The 20,929-nt window shown below is 44.3% G+C and overlaps 1 protein-coding gene across 1 annotated transcript; it reads left to right on the top strand.

Annotated features, from left to right (window-relative positions):
• The first annotated feature begins 205 nt into the window (after positions 1-205).
• Positions 206-15,336, top strand: NCR3 (natural cytotoxicity triggering receptor 3). Its single transcript, XM_053379392.1, has 4 exons — positions 206-293; positions 11,726-12,079; positions 12,732-12,854; positions 14,603-15,336. Exons 1-4 carry the CDS (start codon positions 242-244, stop codon positions 14,662-14,664), a joined length of 591 nt encoding a protein of 196 aa, XP_053235367.1. The 5' UTR covers positions 206-241; the 3' UTR covers positions 14,665-15,336.
• Positions 15,337-20,929: the final 5,593 nt, after the last annotated feature.

The raw sequence follows: 20,929 nt of genomic DNA, 5'->3' as shown, positions 1-20,929 counted from the left end.
CTGCGCTACCCCACCAGACCCCTTTCCTCTCCTATCTTCACCCCATCGCAACAACCTACAAGCTTCTCTCCGCATCTGCCCCACAAACAGGAAGCCTTGTTTTCAGCCGGTCCTGAGTGACTAGCAACCAGCATCTTTCAGAGACAAGAGAAACTGCCCTACTTCCCCATCTCTTATCACCTTCCCCAAAAGGAATTTCATTTCTGTCCACAACTACCACCAACCCACCGGCTTTGCTCAGATGGGCCTCATGGACCTGAAAGCGATTCACTTGATGTTGACTCTGATCACAGGTAACCAAGGCAGGTGTGTTCGATGTTTCACCTTCACAAGGAAAAGCTTTAGGCGAGGGGGCCGGAGAGTCAAAAAAGGGTAGTTCTGATCCAGATTTCTAGGGTTGCCAACTGTTTTTTAAAAAATAGTAATTGTGTGTACTGTCTTTTGCTGGCTCTGTTCCTGTGTCTTTAACAGCAGGCATAACAAATGGAAATTAGGTAAGCATTTTTTCTCCCCTGATTGCGGACATAATACGATGAGGAAAGCCTCGCTTACTTACCTTCATTATGTCTGGCAGCTGTTGGACACAAGAGTAGAGGGTTGTGTGTGTGTGTTTTAACAAAGCCTGCAACTCTAGAATTTGCACTGTGGAATAGATCTGGTGGATGGAATTTGCTTGTACTCAGGCTCTGACTGATTGCTGCTTATTTGGCAACAGGGAAGGAATCTTTCATCTGTTCACTGGTTGGGAATTTTTTAAATCTTTTATAGTTTGAGTTGATTTCTCAAGTTTTTGTTCTGCTGGAACTTGCAGGCTACCTGAGGCAGGCGGAGGTCTGGATTGTGTGGGCCGATCGGTGAGGGGCTGGGGCTGGACCCTGCTTTTTGGCAGGGCGGAGTGGGACTTGATAAGGCTTTGGAATCTACAGAATTTTAGGGAAGAAGGTAGCTATTTAGAGCATTTATACCTTGGTCTTTGGCTTAAAAGGCCCCCAGAGTGGCTTACGTACAGTCAGTTGAATGAATTTTATTATTTCGGTCACAGACCAGTTCTAGCCCACATACAATATCAAGGAAGTCATAAAACATGATAGGGATACATTTGAATTTGCAGTTAGGTATAATAGGGACAATACAGATATAGCAACAGTTAAAATATATATAAATTAAAACTTAGTCTACAGTCAGTTAAACAAGGCGGTCCCTGCCCTTGGGTTTACAATCTAAAAAATGCAAGGTAAAAAGGTAAAGGACTCCTGGACGGTTAAGTCCAGTTGAAGATGACTATGGGGTTGCGGTACTCATCTCGCTTTCAGGCTGGGGGAGCTGGCGTTTGTCCCAAAAAATGCAACACACAAGGGAAAAGAGACAGGGAGGGAAGGGGGGGGGGAACAAACAGGCACCAATTCTTAAAATAGTAATTCTTATCACAACCAGCTGACACAGAAACAGTTCAGGGGCAGGAGATGTCTGACGGAGATGGTCTTTCAGCAAAGCTGATGGAATGAGCCTCGTTCACATCTCTCGCACTGAGGCAGTGATTTGGGGTGCTTCAATCTCATATTGGCAAATTTGGAGGGTGCGCAACAGACCCACTCCCCTCCCACCCGCAAAAACCAGACCTTTGGGAAGGTGATGGGGAAAGTGTGGGATTATTATCTAACTTTCCTGCGAATAAATCAGGACTTAATGCTCAATAAGCAGGTAATCGAGAAGCACCCTCAATAAAGACACATTGGACAGCAAGGGCTAGAGATAAACATGTGCTTTGTACACTGAGCATCCCAGATTATTATTGTGTGTGTGTATAATTTTTATTAAGTTTTCTATTTTACTATTTAAAATATTCATTAAACAACTTTAAAATGTCAGTGACTTCCATTCCTCTCTTTCCATGGTTCAATCGCATATCGCAAACCCCCGCATATTTTACATAAACTAAACCATTCAATATTCCATTAATACATCCATCAAAACTTGTTTACACTGTTGAATTTATCTTAATAATGCCAATGTTTTCAAGTGTACACAGTTCTCCCCCATTTATTCAATAAACGTTTTCTGTTCTTCTCTAAACGTATGTTCTTCTTGTTCTCTTATTCTATATGTCAGGTCCGTAAACTGCTCATATTCCATCAGTTTAAGTTGCCGGTCTTCTTTAGTTGGGACTTCGCTCGTTTTCCATTTTTGGGCTAATGAAACACGGGCCGCAGTAGTGGTGTACATAAATAGCCTTTTTTGACACCTGGGAATTTCCATCTGAATTATCCCCAACAAAATATTCTGGTTCTTTGTTTTGGAAAAGTACTTTTTAACATTTTTTTCAATTCATTATAATTTTTTCCCCAATACTCCCAGATTAAATCCCTGGCATCTCAGGCTGAGCTGGGAAAGATCCCTCTCTCAGATCCTTCTGCTAGTCAGACCTGGTGGTGTGGTGTTAATGGACTACAGTTCCCATCAACCTGAATATCGGGCATGCCGGCAGGCGATGAGGATGATGGAAATTGTGGCCATACAACATTTGGAGGGCTACATGCTTCCTATCCCTGTTTGGAGCAATATTTACCAGGAAGATAGCTGTTTCATTTCCTCTATGTCTTTTGTTTATTTCTGCAAAAAGCTTTGTCGATTTCACTTCCTTACTTCTGATGGTACCAGCGAAACTGTAAAAACCTTCCACAGGAGTGAGGAGGAGGGCGAACCAGCAACCCATAATATGGTAGCACAGCTTTCCACCCTGCCAGAGCAAGCCGGCCCACATTCCACCCTTCCTCCCAAAGGAACTCAGGGTGGCAAACACATCTATAAAATTATTGAAACGTTCTTAGATCAGGTCTAAAAGCATCCTTGAAACAGTCACATTCTCTCAGCCGGCCATTAAATGCCTGGGTAAGCAGGAATGTTTCTCAACTCCTGAAAGTCAATAATGAGCGAAAACAAATGCATGTTGCCAGGGAGGGCATTCCACAAATGGGGAGCCACCACTGAGAAGGCCCTGCATGTATTTGTTTTGTTTGTTTGTACGGATTTAGACATGCAGCTTTTCCATATAACCTCACAAATCAGCAACAATTAAGATCAATAGAGGCAAGATAGAAGCAGTGGTAGGGAAATCCTTTCTGAAAGTTAGCTCTCTCCTTCCCCCAGGGCAATACAACTCTCTGGGGGAGGGATGCACTTTCAATTAAAAGCTAAATCTATCCAATTCGTGCTTTCCAAAACAGTGTGAGAACTGAAACACTGCCGTCCTTTGACAGTCACAAACACCCGAATTTTGTGATGCAGTTCTCCAACCAGACAATGCTTACAAAACTGCATATATTAGGGGGAAGTCTGCATTAAAATGAATATATTTTTGAAAATAGCATGCCAACATGCATTATATTAGGGGGGATTGCTTGGGAAAATGTGTATATGAGATGCTTATTAGAAGAAATTCCCACTGAAATGCTGAAGAATTCTCATGGGGATTTTTTAACACGCCAATCGCTACAGAAATTTGGAAAACAGAATTTAAGACTAGAAAAAAACGAGAAGCAGAGATAATCAAAATTGTCAGATCCTCTGCTAACCCCATGGTGGCAGCTGCAGGAGACTAGAATTGACTGGTGTCTTTGGACTCCAGAATGAGAATTTTAATTTCTGGGTGGTCAAATTCTGGTGAGTCTATAAACAACTGTCTTTGTGTCTTCAGTATTCAAATTAAAATGGATTTTATTTTATCAATTATTTATTTATGCTACTCCTAACTTTACAGACAGAGGGAAGTAAGCAGAATGAAAACTTAATATAAGTTTTGTGCTGATTTTCATTTGTAACATTTTGTTTTATTTCTTTATATTTAGAGGATATTCTCTTCAGCTGTTTGAAATTTCCTTGTATTTTTGTCATTTTTAAAAAAATATTATCAACCATTTATTCATCTGTACAAGCATCTGAAAGTGATGTACAATAAGACTAGACATACAGGGTAGAGGTCCATTTATTCAGCTGGGAAAGCTGGTTGGAACATAAATGTATTCAACTATATTTTTGCAGCAGGTTTTTATGTGTAATATCTATTTCGGTGCCAAGGAAGATTCTCTATTTAGTTGTTAACTGTGCCTTACAGAATGTGGTCCCCCCCCCTTGTTTTTTTTGGTTTTTTGAGATGTTTTAACCTATACTGTAAGCTGCTTAGCTATTTGTTTTAAAAATTGGTAAATGGTCTATGCAAAACTTACTTATCTCCCTATGCCGTAAGACCCCATTAGCAGGTTACAGCAGGAAAAACCAAACTGCTACAATGAAACAACAAAAGTGTAAAAATTGTCAAAAATAGTGTCATATATAAAACGTTTAAAAACAATTCCATATATGAAAACAGAGGCAGACTGGGATAAAGATCTCCACTTAGAAAGGTCTTGTTGGGAGATGAAAGGATTCTGTGGTTGATGACGCTGGCACCTAAATAAATAACTAAAATAAAAATTATACCAAAATAAAATTGCAACAACAAAAAAGCAATATCATAAAATAAGTTTCACCAGATTCAATGGAGCTTGCATCCAAGCACCACAAACTGAATGCAAGTTGCGTTAATTTGTGATAGATACTTGCAGCTTTGAAATTTGGTGTCAACAATTGACTTGCTTGCCTTTGTATGAAGTTAATGTGGTCCTGATGTTGAGTGAATACAGTGGGACCTCAGGTTACAGACGCTTCAGGTTACAGACTTCGCTAACCCAGAAATAGTACCTCGGGTTAAGAACTTTACCTCAGGATGAGAACAGAAATCGCTTGGCGGCAGCAGGAGGCCCCATTAAGTGGCGCTTCAGGTTAAGAACAGTTTCAGGTTAAGAATGGACTTCCGGAATGAATTAAGTTCTTAACCCGAGGTACCATTGTACGGGGAAAACAGTGGTTTCCACACTTGATTCTGTTTTTGTAGGAATTATCTGACATCCTTGATACATACTATACATTTAAACCTGAATCCTGACAAGACAGAAATACTGTTTGGGGGGAACAGGGGGTGGGCAGGTGTGGGGGACTCCCTGCTCCTGAATGGGGTAACTGTGCCCCTGAAGGACCAGGTGCGCAGCCTGGGAGTCATTCTGGACTCACAGCTGTCAATGGAGGCACAAGTCAATTCTGTGTCCAGGGCGGCTGTTTATCAGCTCCATCTGGTATGCAGGCTGAGACCTTACCTGCCCGCGGACTGTCTCGCCAGAGTGGTGCATGCTCTAGTTATCTCCCTCTTGGACTACTGCAAAGCGCTCTGTGTGGGGCTACCTTTGAAGGTGACCCGGAAACTACAACTAATCCAGAATGCAGCAGCTGGACTGGTGACTGGGAGCAGGGTGGAGGAAGGGGGGCGGGGGGGTGGACCGCCCCGGGTGTCACCATTGAGCGGGCTGACAAAATGACATACGGCACTCACCGCAGGGCTTGCAGCACGCCCAAGCCACATGTCTCTTCTGGGAGTGATGTGGTGGCTTGAGTGCCCGCAGGCTCCTCACTGCCCCAAATGGTCCACCCGCTGCCTCCCCCTCAACTGTAGGGCAGCTGAGTGAGAGGAGGCAGGCAGACTCCTCGGAGTCCCAGCGGAGTATCCTGCCCCGGCTGGCCCCGCCCTTCTCCAAATATCCTTGTCACTCTGTAAGTTTTCTTAATAATAATTGTGTTTAGTCATGTCCGACTCTTCCTGACCCCATGGACCAGAGCACGCCAGGCACTCCTGTCTTCCACTGCCTCCCACATTTTGGTCAAACTCATGTTAGTAATAATAATTATAATTATAAAAATAGTAAATAATAATAAATAGTAAATAATAACAAATAAACAATAAATAAATAAATAATAAATTAGAAGTAAATAGTAAAGGTAAAGGGACCCCTGACCATTTGGTCCAGTCGTGGCCGACTCTGGGGTTGCGGCGCTCATCTCTCTTTACTGGCCGAGGGAGCCGGCGTACAGCTTCTGGGTCATGTGGCCAGCATGACTAAGCCGCTTCTGGCGAACCAGAGCAGTGCACGGAAACGGCGTTTACCTTCCCGCTGGAGCTAGGTTGGCAGGAGCAGGGACCGAACTGCTAGGTTGGCAGGAGCAGGGACCGAACAACAGGAGCTCACCCCGTCACGGGGATTCAAACCGCCAACCTTCTGATCGGCAAGTCCTAGGCTCTGTGGTTTAACCCACAGCACCACCTGCGTCCCTAATAGTAAATAGTAAATAACAGTAAATAATAAAAATTGTAATAATAATTACTATTATTTATATGCCACCACCTGACTGGATTGCCCAGAGAACCATGTTTTAGACATTTTCAAAAAAAGAAAAAAAAGATTGCCCAGGATTTTAACTGATTTTATATCTACTGTTTTTTGTATTTTTTTTGCTGTTGCTACAATAATTGCTTTTGTTTCTGATGTTTTTGATCTGTTTTATATTTGTTTTAAGGCTCTCTTTTTTGTAGGCTATCTTGGAAATCTAGATTAGTAAAATTATGTTAAGGAAAAAAAGGATGCTGAGAATTGTAACATTTCCCGGTATTCTTTGGCGGTGGAAACGGTGTGTTTTAAATGAATGGTGTATATGCAGCTTTAAAGATCAGAATGAAATGGCAAGATGGAGTTGGAGTTCTGTATTTGCAGAACTACCATGGAAAAGTGGTTCCGAATCATGTTGCGTCCCCCCCCCTTTTTGGAAATATATTTTATTTGATTTTTAAAAATATAAATTAATAACAAAATTAATTACAAATCCATATAAAGAGATTTCTCTGAATCTCAAAAATTCCCCCCCTCCATGGGTCCAAATGTCAATATTTACAACTGCTTATCAATCCGTTATCCACATTTTTAAAAAAATATCCATCTGAGTTATCCATAGTCTTTGTTACCTTATAAGTGAGATTAAAATCCTGCTATTGTTTTCATCTGCTCGCAATAGTTTCCTAAATAAATTATAAAATTTCCCATTCTTTTTTAAAATTTGTGTCCTCTTGGTTCCTGAACTTTCCACTTAATTTTGCCGTTTCTGCATGGTCCATCAACTTGGTTTGACACTGTTACCTGTTCGGGATTGTTTCTTCTTTCCATCTCTCGGCTAATAACATCCATGCAGCTGTTGTCACATACAGTGGTACCTCGGGTTACCTATGCTTCAGGTTACATACGCTTCAGGTTACAGACTCCGCTAACCCAGAAATAGTACCTCAGGTTAAGAACTTTGCTTCAGGATGAGAACAGAAATCGTGCTCCGGCGGCGCAGTGGCAGCAGGAGGCCCCATTAGCTAAAGTGGCGCTTTAGGTTAAGAACAGTTTCAGGTTAAGAACGGACCTCCGGAATCAATTAAGTACTTAACCCGAGGTACCACTCTACAGAAAAAGTATTTTCTGATCCTATGGAATCTTGGTACCTAAAATTCCTAATAAAGACGAATAACGTTGCATTTTAAAAGGCTGGAGCAAAATCAAAATCTGTTTTTTAATTTTTTTTAAAGGGGATTTAGAACCCTATGGGCTCTTGCAGAGAGAGGCACCTTACTTTTGTAACAATACCTATACAACCTTTAGAAGACACCTGAAGGCAGCCTTGTATGGGAAAGTGTTTTTTTAATGTTTAATATTTTATTGTATTTTTATATGCCCGGAGTGGCTGGGGCAACCCAGTCAGATGGGTGGGAAATAATAATAATAATAATAATAATAATAATAATAATAATAATAATAATACTTGTTCTTATTAAATAGGAAGTCCCTATCTGGATTCTACCAAATGAATAAACAAAACAAATGAGGTCAGAGTAAAAGCGACTCATGCGGCAGCATCCTGTGTTACTAACAGTTCCTCAAACTCATATATATATTTTTAGTGCTGCAGGGGAACTTCCATTACATACAGAACAGAGAAGTCCACGACAACACACAGTCAGGCTTGTAAAACTGCGAAGCGAGGGATAGTTTCAGGATGAAAATAAAAGTGAGCCCATGATGTGTGGCCATTTGAAATATCTGGCTTAAATTACGGTGAGGGATTTAAGCCACAGATAACCGTGAGGGAGGGGAGAACAGGAAGGTGTTTAAGATGAAAGCTGCTGTGTGACCCAATAGACTAGTCATTTGTGGTGACAAGCGAGGCTCTGATGGGAGGAAGTATGCCTCTGAGTGACATTTGCCGGGAAACTCAAGGAGGCAGTGCGCTCTTCTGCTCAGGTTTTGCTTTCAGGCTTCCCACAGGGATTTGGGTGGCTGTTGTGAGAACAAAATGGCGGACTGAAGGACCACTGGCCTGATCCCTCCTCTTCCACCACACCAAAAACAGGTTGGTGGTAGCTAGGACCTGGTATCCCCTCCCCAATCAGTCAAACATCTTTATATTTGAAATACTTTATTGTCACTTGTACAACTTGTAAAGGTAAAGGGACCCCTGACCATTAGGTCCAGTCGTGGCCGACTCTGGGGTTGTGGCGCTCATCTCGCTTTATTAGTCGAGGGAGCCGGCGTACAGCTTCCGGATCATGTGGCCAGCATGACTAAGCCGCTTCTGGCAAACCAGAGCAGCGCATGGAAACGCCATTTACCTTCCCGCTGGAGCGGTACCTATTGATCTACTTGCACTTTGACGTGCTTTCGAACTGCTAGGTTGGCAGGAGCAGGGACCGAGCAACGGGAGCTCACCCCGTCGCAGGGATTCGAACCGCCGACCTTCTGATCGGCAAGTCCTAGGCTCTGTGGTTTACAGTGAGATTACACGAGCACCCCCCACTCAGCTCTCTTAGTCTTAATACCCCTCGTTTACTGACGCACACCCACCAAACCCCAAAGTCAGTTGCCCTGTTGTGATCTTTTCATTCAGCAGCCTAACAGCCCATGGATAGAAGCTGTTCTTTACCCTGTTGGTGGTACTAATCCCGCTTCTATATCTTCTGCCTGAGGGCAGATCAAGAAAGTGCCGGCCAGGGTGTGAATCATCCCTGAGAATTTTCCTCACTCTCCTGAGGCAACGTTCTTCCGCTATTTCATCCAGCGGATTCACGGGACAGCCCATAATATCTTGTGCTGTATTCACCACCCTCTGCAGGCACTTCCTATCAGATGATGTCAAACCAGCATACCACACCGTGATGTAGTATGAAAGGACATTTTCTATTGTGGACTGGTAGAAGGAGATCATCAAATCTGATTGACATCGTTCTTCCGCAGTACTCTGAGGAGATGGAGTCTCTGTTGGGCTTTCGTAACCACCTGGGTTGTATTTATTTTCCAAGTACAGTGGTGCCCCGCAAGACGAATGCCTCGCAAGACGAAAAACTCGCTAGACGAAAGGGTTTTCCGTTTTTTGAGTCGTTCCGCAAGACAAATTTCCCTATGGGCTTGCTTCGCAAGACGAAACGTCTTGCGAGTTTGTTTCCTTTTTCTTAAAGCCACTAAGCCGCTAAGCCGTTAATAGCCGCTAAGCCGCTAATAGCCGCTAAGCCGCTAATAGCCGTGCTTCGCAAGATGAAAAAACCGCAAGGCGAAGAGACTCGCAGAACGGATTAATTTCGTCTTGCGAGGCACCACTGTAAGGTCTTCACTGAGATAAACTCAGCTGTTAGATAACAAAATACAGAGCTGGTTATCACGCCAATGGATACCCACACAATACATTTCCAATCCTTCCTTTTATTGAGACAAGCTGCTGCATGGAATACAGTTCTGCTCTCGGCCTTCCAAATTTCCTGCACCCCCTTTCTAGGCTAAAATGAGCCAAATGAGCCAAAGACAGACCTACAGAGAGGGAAAGAAAAGCAGGGCTAGATTGCACATGGTTGCTTTCTTTACGCACGTTTGCCTTTTTACCGTCAAACAGGAAGTTGGTCGACTACTTCCCCTCACATAACGTTGTCCAACAGCCTGCCCACATGCGCCACCCTCATGTCATGATTGCAAACTACTTCCACAAACCCAAATTCGGCAACAGCTACATGGAACGGAAGGGGATGTGCGTAGGGGTGTGTGTGTGTGGCCTTGCTAATATCCCTCTTCACAAAAAAATGAATCCCACACAGACCCCGTCAGGATGTGTGATCCTGCACGAAACAGTAAAAGTGCGCAGATTCCTAAGAATAGGACATTCCATCAGCGAAAGGATTTCTGCTTGCTCAACAGGAAATTATTCCCCTTTCTTCCCGTCATGCATCCCTCAATCTGTTCTAGGGGTTCTGTTCTGGTCTGTCCAACACTCTGAAGATTTTAGCTGGGCATGGGGTGCCTGCCCTGGGAGGCGGGGAGTCTCATTGTGCAAGAGGAGTTATTATCATTACACAGTCGTACCACAGAAGTCGAACGGAATCTGTTCCGGAAGTCCGTTCGACTTCCAAAACGTTTGGAAACCAAAGTGTGGCTTTTGATTGGCTGCAGGAAGCTCCTGCAGCCAATCAGAAGCTGCATAAGCCCCGTTGGACGTTCAGCTTCTAAAAATAGTTCGCAAACTGGAACACACACTTCCAGGTTTGGGAGTGTTTGGGAGCCAAAACGCTGTTTGAAAACAAAGGTACGACTGCAATTGTTTTTATATTTATGAGTTGCTTCCGATGAGGCATCTTTAAGTGATTTCACAATGCAATTAAAACATATATAAAACGATTGCATATATAAAAACGAACGCCATTACAAAATGCAAAAAAAAAAAAAGTTGAAAGAATTGCATGCAGAAAAGCAACATTTCAAATTTCAATCCAGATTCCTGCTTGCCAGTACCCTACTTGTCACATTCCACCTGTTGAAAGCGCATTGTGTAAATAATCTCAGAAAGGCTGAACGAAACCTGAGTGTCTGGCAATCCAGCTTTGTAAACAAGCACACAAACCTTTCTAGCATGCAGAAATATTTACTACCCTGCTAAGAGACTCATTTTCTACCTCCACAAGAAGATAAGCCTTCCTCTGAAGCCAAAATCGGGAAGAAAGGCCAATAGCCTCTTAGGATTGTGTATGGTTGTGTTTGTTGTTGTTGTTGTTGTTGTTGTTGTTGTTGTTGTTGTTGTTGTGTGTATGCATGCTTTGCAGGCAGATTGGCCGGGGTTCAATGCTCAGCAACTTCAGAGAGGTCTGGTAGAGACCCTAGTCTGAAAGCCTGGACAGCTGTTGAAATATACTCGGAGTCAAGAGTGGATTTCATGCTCTTTATTCAGCTCATAGTGGTGAGGAGGAATGAAAGTTTCCCCAAAGTATCTGCTTTATATACATTATTTACACAATGGGCTGCACGTGATTGGCTAATTCCGGGATTCTCCTGTAGGCCAATCAGGTTGTGGATTCACTTCCATCTGGAGCTGGATTGGGTGGCTCCTGCAGACCAATCATACTGCTGCATTGTTCTAGGACCAATCAGACTGCTGCATTCTGAATCCTATTGTTCTAGGACCAATCAGACTGCTGCATTTTGGATCCTATTCAACTCAGTACAAAACAGCTGTAAATACTGTTGAGCCAGATGAACCCTCCCTTGGTAAAAGGGCGATTTCTGTGTCCCTTTAGTGACCAGGTGAGTGATTAAATACAAGGCTGTTATGACCTAAAATTTGGCAGAAGGGAGACAACCGAGGAGAAGCACAAAGACCATTGCACAGAGAGACCATGAGCCAAGACCAGCATGGCATACAATTGGGGACGATGAGAATTGCCGTCCAGCCATCGGAGCTGTGTGGGGTGGGACGCCTGTCTTACCTCCTGACTCTTCCATCTGTGTTCTCCTAGCTTCCCAGGCTCAAGAACTCCTCATGGTCTCCCAGCCCAGCTCAGCAGAAGGCAAGGAAGGCGGTTCCGTCACCTTGACCTGTTCCTACAACTCCACCTCAGAGCCCAAGGTTGGGAGCGTCCGGTGGGTGAAGGAGCCAGGGGTGGAGGTCAGAAAGACCACCCGGGAATTCATGGGAAGGGTGAGTCCCACCTCGGAGCAGGCCTTCCTCTTGGGGAGAAGAGCCGACATAGAGATACGGGATCTGAGACATTACGACTCGGGGGTGTATCGATGCGTGGTGAAGATCCCTGGATTCCAGGAGACATCGGGGAACGGGACTGAGCTTCGCGTGCTTAGAGAAGACCTGAAAGGTAAGCTGATAGGAGGCCTGGCTTTTGTATGGGTGGATTGTATTGTCCAATTCAGGCTCCCAATCTGGTGTCCCAGATCAAAATGACCTGAATAGCTTTTGGTAGTCCGTAAGTTCTGAGAACCGGCAGCAAAAGTGAATAATAATAATAATAATAATAATAATAATAATAATAATACCCCTCCCATCTGGCTGGGTTTCCCCAGCCACTCTGGATGGCTCCCAACAGAATATTAAAAACACAACAAAACGTCAAATATTAAAAACTTCGCTAAACAGGGTTGCCTTCAGATGCCTTCTAAAAGTCAGATAGTTCTTTATTTCCTTGACATCTGATGGGCGGGCGTTTCACTACCGAGAAGGCCCTCTGCCTGGTTCCCTGTAACCTCATTTCTCACAATGAGGGAACCACCAGAAGGCCTCGGAGCTGGACCACAGTGTCCAGGCTGAACGATGGGGGTGAAGATGCTCCTTCAGGTATACTGGGCAGAGGCTGTTTAGGGCTTTAAAGGTCAGCACCAACACTTTGAATTGTGCTCAGAAATGTACTGGGAGTCAATGTAGGTCTTTCAGGACCAGTGTTATATGGTCTCGATTATATGTCTTTGTGTTCCCCTGTCTTAATCCATTCTCCCGTGTTTGGGATCTTCCAGGATCTAATTCTGCACCACAACGGGATACCATGGTCCTCATATGGCTTCTCCTGCGTGCTGTCCTCTGTACCTTTGGAATTACAACCACTGCTTTGGTGACACGTCTTTATTATGGGAAGAGATGTGAGTAACCCTCAGACCCCATCCGTCTGCAGAAGCTAGCATTTTCTGGACCATAGTCAGAAGGGGAAAGGGGCAGAAGATTGCCATGGCCAGGAAAGTGTGATCCAACCCACAGACCCAATTCAGGCCCCCAATATGATGCCACAGATCAAGGTGACCTGAGTGTTCTAGCTGTCAGGAGTTCAGCCTACACTCGAGTAGGACCCTGGCAGAGACACATGCCCGACTGGCATGTTCCCTCCCTCCTGGTCGATCGTTCGGGAGCTTCAAAAGCTTTCTTCTGCCTGAACATCACAGCCACCGATGCCAATAGACACCGGCACACTTAGAGATCCACAGAGTTTGTGCAGCTTGTGTAACAGACCTCAGCATTTTGGCTAATCTACTTTACTTACATATAAACACACATGGACTGCAACATGGCTCCCTCTCTCTCTAGCATCAGACAGCAAAGAGAAAAAGAACAAAGGACAATAGTCCCACTTCATGGAACACTTCCCACTCTGTGGAATGAAAACATACACCATCATGTGATAGACAACAATCCCATGACTGCAATCATAGAGCAGGAATTCTAACACTACCCAGCCTACCCAGTCTTAGTCCTAAATCCATTCAGGGGAAGGCTAATGCTTAATTAGGGTTTTTAAAAATCCCTAATTAAACATACAAGTGGGAGGAAGACAAGAGGAAAAGGAAACGCGCCCCTTCCATGACCGAGAGCAGTGCGTTCAATCTTACTTAGCATGCTTAGCATGCGCATTCGCTGTCAGGATCTGCTTGAGAAGGAGCACGTTACAGAATTCAGTCCTGAGGGGCAGAGCCAGCCTCCGACATTTTAGCATCTGAGGCAAATCGCAAAACTGCATGCCCCTCCTGGTCAGGAAAGAAGGGCTGACTGAAGACTTTCATTAGGAACAAGAGGGAAATAAATATCTACATCGGGATCTTCTGCCCCTGTGGATCTTGCTGCCTGAGGCAGTCCCCTCACCTTGTCTCATGGGTGGGACGGCACTGGTGAGTGGTGCTGCTTCACAACCAGCTGTGCAAGAAAAGTGATGCTGTGGGTTAAACCACAGAGCCTAGGGCTTGCCGATCAGAAGGTCGGCGGTTCGCATCCCCGCAACGGGGTGAGCTCCCGTTGCTCGGTCCCTGCTCCTGCCAACCTAGCAGTTCGAAAGCACTTCAAAGTGCAAGTAGATAAATAGGTACCGCTCCGACGGGAAGGTAAACGGTGTTTCCATGTGCTGCTCTGGCTCGCCAGAAGCGGCTTGGTCATGCTGACCACATGACCCGGAAGCTGTACACCAGCTCCCTTGGCCAATAAAGCGAGATGAGCGCCGCAACCCCAGAGTCGGCCATGACTGGACTTAATGGTCAGGGGTCCCTTTACCTTTACCTTTACTAACTCAGGCCAGGCCAGGCAACTAAGCCAGGTGGCGGCAGGGCACCTCTGAGGGAGAGGGGACTGCTCTGTAGGCCTCAGTGGGGAGTTGTAGGTCTGTGGGATCTGTGGGATCTCTGGTGCACTGAAACATCCATTTCCACCCCCCTGGATATCAGCTGTGTGGGGTAGGTGGGTGTGGCTTGGCCAAAATGGCCCCATGGGCCAAATGGGAAGTTCTCATGCACCTCAATTTGATACTTACTTCCTGCGCATGTGTCAGGTGTTGTTGTTTTGGTTGTGTCAGGCTGCGCACTTGGAAAACCAGTCTGCCACTAGTTACCTCTTTTCTTCCTTATTCTAGCTCCACAAAACAGACCATTGCACCGCAGAGAGAACAAATATAAAGCAACAAGCAGGAATTGACAACAGCAGCAGAGGCAGCTACAAAACCCACGACCCGTTCTCTATTCCTTTTCCCCTTCAATCCAGTAGAACTCGTCCTCCCCTTTACAATCTGAGGACTTTCATCAACAGAGCAGAATTAACCCTTGTGTAGACTCCTCTGCTATTGAGCAAACGTAACACAGGCTGAATTTGATGTTATAGTTTCAGTAATTATATTGCTAGACTATGCTTGGATGGCCCAACCCAATAGACAATACTGGCAATTTCTACTAAGGATCCGGCATTATTCTTCTTTGGCGATCTCTCGTAACCGAGTAAGATTGTCTTCCATGAACACAATTTTAACAATGAGTCCTTAAGTGACAGCGGTGGCCAATTCTGGATCCACACGTCCTTCCACAGTGGGGACATAGGTTTCTGGGCGGGAGTTGATCATGGTGAGGGTTTGCCAAGTGTGCCTTCCTCTTAGCACGTTTCTCCCTTGCGTCCTGAGTTTGAGTGTCTTCAAAGCCCATGACACCTTTGGTAAAGGCTGTGCCCATTAGGGGTACAGAGCAACACCTTTCTGAGTCTTCCAACTGGACCAGATTTTTCCTGAGTTTCTCCCCCGACCCCTGCCCTGGAAAAATCCTGAGCAAATCTGAGGAGATCTTCACAACTTTCAGCCATCTCTACTGATAGCACAAATTTGTCATGCGCATGCATGTGATTGTTGAAGGGTGGGATGTAAACGCCACGAATAAACAAACAACTATGACATAATTGTTCTAAGAAATTATATTAGCAATAGAGATGACAAGCCCTTCAAGGTTATCCATAGAGTGGATGGGGATCTTCTTTGATTCCACTGTCCTCACCAAAATTGCGGGAAACCTGGGATGGGGGGGTGGGGAATACAGTTGAATCTGAGGGCTCAGAAAGGTAAGGCCCTCCCTGCCCCTTAATGGAGCCTGTCATTGACGTTTCCCAATGTCACAATGCCCCGAGTGATGACAAAGCACTGTGGGAAATTTAAAATGGTGGCTTTTAGCTGCCTGGAGTTGCCACTGGGGGGAGGTGACGGAAGAAAGGGGCACTTTGATGACGGCCCCTAACAACTGCAGTTGCTTCCTGCTCAGTAGCTGTGGTTGTTTTTTCTTAAAGGCAGGTTCCTTAGGCCCCCTCCAGGTGACATGCTTATTCCACTTTAATCCTGAGTTAATTGAGTTCAGCCTACACTTGAGTAGGACCCTGGCAGAGACACATGCCCGACTGGCATGTTCCCTCCCTCCTGGTCGATCGTTTGGGAGCTTCAAAAGCTTTCTTCAGCCTGAACATCACAGTGACCGATGCCAACAGACATCGGCACACTTGGGGATCCGCAGAGTTCGCGCATCATGCGTGTGACAGACCTCAGCAACTCAGCATTTTGGCTAATCTACTTTATTTACATATAAACACACACGGAGCACTGCAGCATGGCTCCCTCTCTCTCTAGCATCAGACAGCAAAGAGAAAAAGAACAAAGGACAATAGTCCCACTTCATGGAACACAGTAACACAAACATCCTGTCTCCATCACTTCCCACTCTGTGCAGTCAAAACACACACCGTCATGTGATAGACAACAATCCCATGACTGCAATCACAGAGCAGGAATTCTAACAGGTTAGACTCCTACTGAATGTTCATGGGGAGGTTATATGACGTTGCGCATCTGTCTTGATTTGCTTGCGGGATGTGTGTTTATATGTCTTCCCATTGACTCAGCCATTCATCCTGCACTTTTTGTGCATTTCCTACATCTTTCCTAACTGCAAAAGATCTGCTTAAAAAGAATGATGGAGTTGGTTTGTTGTGCTAAGGTGACGAAGCACTTTCATCTGCTTTCCTTACACCAAGCAGTATACGCTTGAGGTTTATAGGTTTAAAGACTGTCTCAAGGCAAACCTTTAAAAATGTAGTATAAACACCGACAACTGGGAAACACTGGTCTGCGAGCGCTCCAATTGGAGAACAGCCTTTACCAAAGGTGTCATGGGCTTTGAAGACGCTCAAACTCAGGACGCAAGGGAGAAACGTGCTGAGAGGAAGGCACGCTTGGCAAATCCACACCGTGATCAACTCCCGCCCGGAAACCAATATCCCCACTGTGGAAGGATGTGTGGCTCCAGAACTGGCCTCCACAGTCACTTACGGACTCATTGTAAAAACCGTCTTTAAGGAAGACAATCTTCCATAAATTTTTGGCTACGAGTGATCGCCAAAGAAATAAGAAGACACCTGAATTCCTCCTACAAAATAGTGGCAGCTTGAAGGCACCCTTACTGTTTGTGTGTATGCTTTGGGATAGGGGTATTGGGGTATTGGTTTGTTTTCGTTCTTGTTCTTGTCTTTATTTTGTGTTTTTATCTTGTATTTTTATGCTGTGTACCGCCCTAAGATGAAGGGCGGTATGCAAATTTAATAAATAAAAATAAAAACAATATGCATTCCACGCATGCACAAACCTGTACATTTCCATTCTAGCGGCCTGGATGGAAGATGGAACTTGATATGCAGAAATGGCCAAACTTACTGGAAAAAATAAGAAATCAAGATAACAGACTTTTTATAGAAGAATGGAAATGGTTGATTGAAGATTCACAAACAAATTGTAAACAGACAAGAACATTGGCAGGATTATTGTAACAAGCTGCAGTTTCATATTTAAAGTAGTTTCATATTTAAAGTAGAGGAATAAATGAACCAATTAGGTTCAAGAACAAATATGCAGAAAATATTAAAAATAAATTTAAGGAACCTCAGAAAGGGGGGGAAGGAAGTCAAGTTTTGAAATGTTAAAATGACTGTAGAATTATTGAAAGGTATAAACCTGAAAATCATAAATAAATAAAAAAGGAGAAAAAAAGGAAGATGGAACTTGAATATAAAAGAGCAGCAACTCTACAAGGCCTTGTAGGAAACAACACGGCATGCAGAAAACAAAAATTATTGAGGTTATAAAAAGTAAGGACCATCCCTGTATATTTGGAACACATGCCTATGTTTCTTTGTAAAAAAATCTCTGTCATTTCCAACTGCTCTTTATAACCTTTGGCACAACAAAGGCTTCTCCTAGACCAGGCTTCCTCAACCTCGGCCCTCCAGATGTTTTGAGACTACAGTTCCCATCATCCCTGACCACTGGTCCTGCTAGCTAGTGTAATAAACAAAAATCTGCCCTTATTCCCTTATGGGAAACACAAGAGCCCTTATAGAGTCCTTTGTAGGTTCTCCATCGGTCAGAGAAAATAACAGAGGCCAACCAGAGAATACTGAGAAGCAAAGCGGCTAGTAAGCCTGATCTTTATTGAAACTGTTGCAATAGGGTGCCCCTTCACACACAGGAAAGGAGGAGGACCCCAAACAAAGGTGTGCCCGCCCTTATATAGACATTTTAAATTGCCCGCCCTGGGGAGCCTGGCCAGTCTTTTGTCATGACAAATACTTAGTTCCTGAGCCAGGTCACTGGCTCACCCTATTCATACACAGACATACCCTTAAGACAGGATTTGTGAAGGAAGAGACAATGGGCAGGCTTTTCCATTTTCCTTCGACCTTGCAGAGAAATGTTTGAGGTCAATTTGGGAGGGACAAAATGGTTTCAGGACTTTCTGTGGGGTTTCAGACATGTGGTTTATATATCAATGTATGTGCTTGGTTGGTGCATTTATGAACATTTATAAGGGGACGACAGAGGACGAGATGGTTAGACAGTGTTCTGGAAGCTACCAGCATGAGTTTGTCCAAACTGCGGGAGGCAGTGGAAGACAGGAGTGCCTGGTGTGCTCTGGTCTAGGGGGTCACGAAGAGTCGGACACGACTAAACAACTAAACAACAACAAGACCTTAATTTTTTTATTTCACTAGGGATCATGGGGAGTTGTAGGCCAAAAACATCTGGAGGGCCGAGGTTGAGGAAGCCTGTCCTAGACTAAAACGAAACCTAGGTGTAGCCCTTTCAAACGTTCACTGGCAAAGGGGCCTGGGGGAAACAACCACTTCCTGCACAGTCCGAGGACACCCTAGACTTGTTTGCACTCAAGTCACCAAAAGTTTGCAGCTCCCTGCATGGCGCTGATGTGGAAGGAAACCCACCAGAAGGGACTTTTTATCATATGTGGTGGGAGTGTAGAGAAGCTTAAAAAAATTGGGAAATGATATACAATGAATTGAAAAAAATGTTTAAAATGACATTTGGGAAAAAAAACCCAGAAGCATTTTTGTTAGGGATTGTAGGACAAGGAAAACAAAGAATTTATTTATGTATGCTACAACAGCAGCAAGATTCTTCTTAGCACAAGAATGGAAGAATGAGGAAATCCCGAAGAAAGAACTGTGGCAAGAGAAATTGATGAATTACGCAGAACTGGCCAAATTGACTTACAAACTGCGAGACAAGGGCAACTGTGACTTCAAGGAGGAATGGGAACTTTTTACAAACTATCTAAAAAGACAACAAAATGAACTGGACTCCTTGGCAGGTTTTGAATAAACATACACAATTTTATTGGTTGATAACATGATGGATAGATATGTAAGGATATGTACAATTTTATAATATGCAGAGAAAACAGGTGAAGAGAAATCAGGGAGAGGAGCTGAGGGAAGTCCTTAGTGGGGGGGGGAGAGGGGGAAAATAATGTATATGGTTTGATAATTTGTTATGTGAAAATTGAGCAATAAAAAATATTTTTAAAAAGAAGGAAGGAAGCCCACCAGGAGGGGCTCGCTTCCAAGTAAACGTGTGGTGGACTGGGCTGTGCAGTTGACAACAAAGCTCTCCACCCATGCTTTGCTGGGTGACTAACCCGTACAGGGCTTCTTGAACTCGGATTGCAAAACTTTTTCGGTTGTGTTTTCTGCGAGAAAGAGGAAAAAGTCAGAGCAGGCTGTACGGAGCCTTCCTCGCGAGAGAGTGAAGAGTCGAAGCCTACGGCTGGCACGGAGGAAGGCAGGAAACATATTTTATTTAAGATTACATTTCTATCCCATCTCTCCTCCAATGAGCCCAAGGTGGCGTGCATGATTTTCCTTTGCTCTCCACAACAGCCCTGTGAGGTAGGTTAGATGGTGACTGGCCCAAGGTCACCCAGTGAACTTCATGCCTTAACTGGGGTTTCAACTCTGGTTTCCAAAGTACTATGCATCACTCTAACCACTACATTAAACCTATGGTTTTCCCAGTAGTGATGTATGGAAGTGTGAGCTGGAGCATAATGAAGGCTGATCGCCAAAGAATTGATGCTTTTGAATTATGGTGCTGGAGGAGACTGCAAGAAGATCAAACCTATCCATTCTGAAGGAAATCAGCCCTGAGTGCTCACTGGAAGGACAGATTTTGAAGCTGAGGCTCCAATACTTTGGCCACCTCATGAGAAGAAAAGACTCCCTGGAAAAGACCCTGATGTTGGGAAAGATGGAGGGCACAAGGAGAAGGGGACGGCAGAGGACGAGATGGGTGGGCAGTGTTCTCGAAGCTACCAGCATGAGTTTGACCAAACTGCAGGAGGCAGTGGAAGACAGGAGTGTCTGGCGTGCGTGCTCTGGTCCATGGGGTCACGAAGAGTCAGACACAACTAAACGACTAAACAACAACAACCACTACATCACAGTTGGTCCCCCCCCCCCTCTCTCTCCATCTCTCTTGTTAATACAACAGAGGTCGGCAAAGTTTTTGTAGCTTGGGCCTGTTCACAGTCCCTCAGACGCTGTGGTGGGCCGGATTGCGCACGCACACATGCATGCGCAAACGTTATTTTTCCCCCCTTTTTCTTTTTCAAAATCAGTAAAACTTTATTCTATTTCCGTCCTTCGCCATTAACAGAAAAATTGGAGAAAGCAATGCTTGTTTTGCAAAGATAATGCATCTCCCAGAGAAGAAAAACCCTAAATTGAAAATAGAGGTAACATGGGGGGAAAACACAGTACTGCCCTCTAGTCAAAGAAAATAACTCCTGATCTTTTTGGTTAAAGTAATACTTAGAACAATCTTAAATGGCGTGCCTGGCGTGCTCTGGTCCGTGGGGTCATGAAGACTCGGACACGACTAAACGATTAAACAACAACAATACTTAGACCAATCATTTTATCAAGCTCGCTTGATAAAGTGTTGCTGAAGAAGGAGAGGGAGGGGAGAGAAGGGGCTTGTTTAAAAATACTGAATAAAAAAATTAAAAAGATGTGCCTGAAATGAATACATTTTTTTCCTTTTTTTTGCAGCCAGCACCCAGTGTACTGTAAAAGAATACTTAGGCTTTCC

This window comes from Podarcis raffonei, chromosome 2 (assembly GCF_027172205.1).
Source record: "Podarcis raffonei isolate rPodRaf1 chromosome 2, rPodRaf1.pri, whole genome shotgun sequence".
Classification (NCBI taxonomy): Eukaryota; Metazoa; Chordata; class Lepidosauria; order Squamata; family Lacertidae; genus Podarcis; species Podarcis raffonei.
This window is presented reverse-complemented; position numbering and strand designations above follow the sequence as displayed.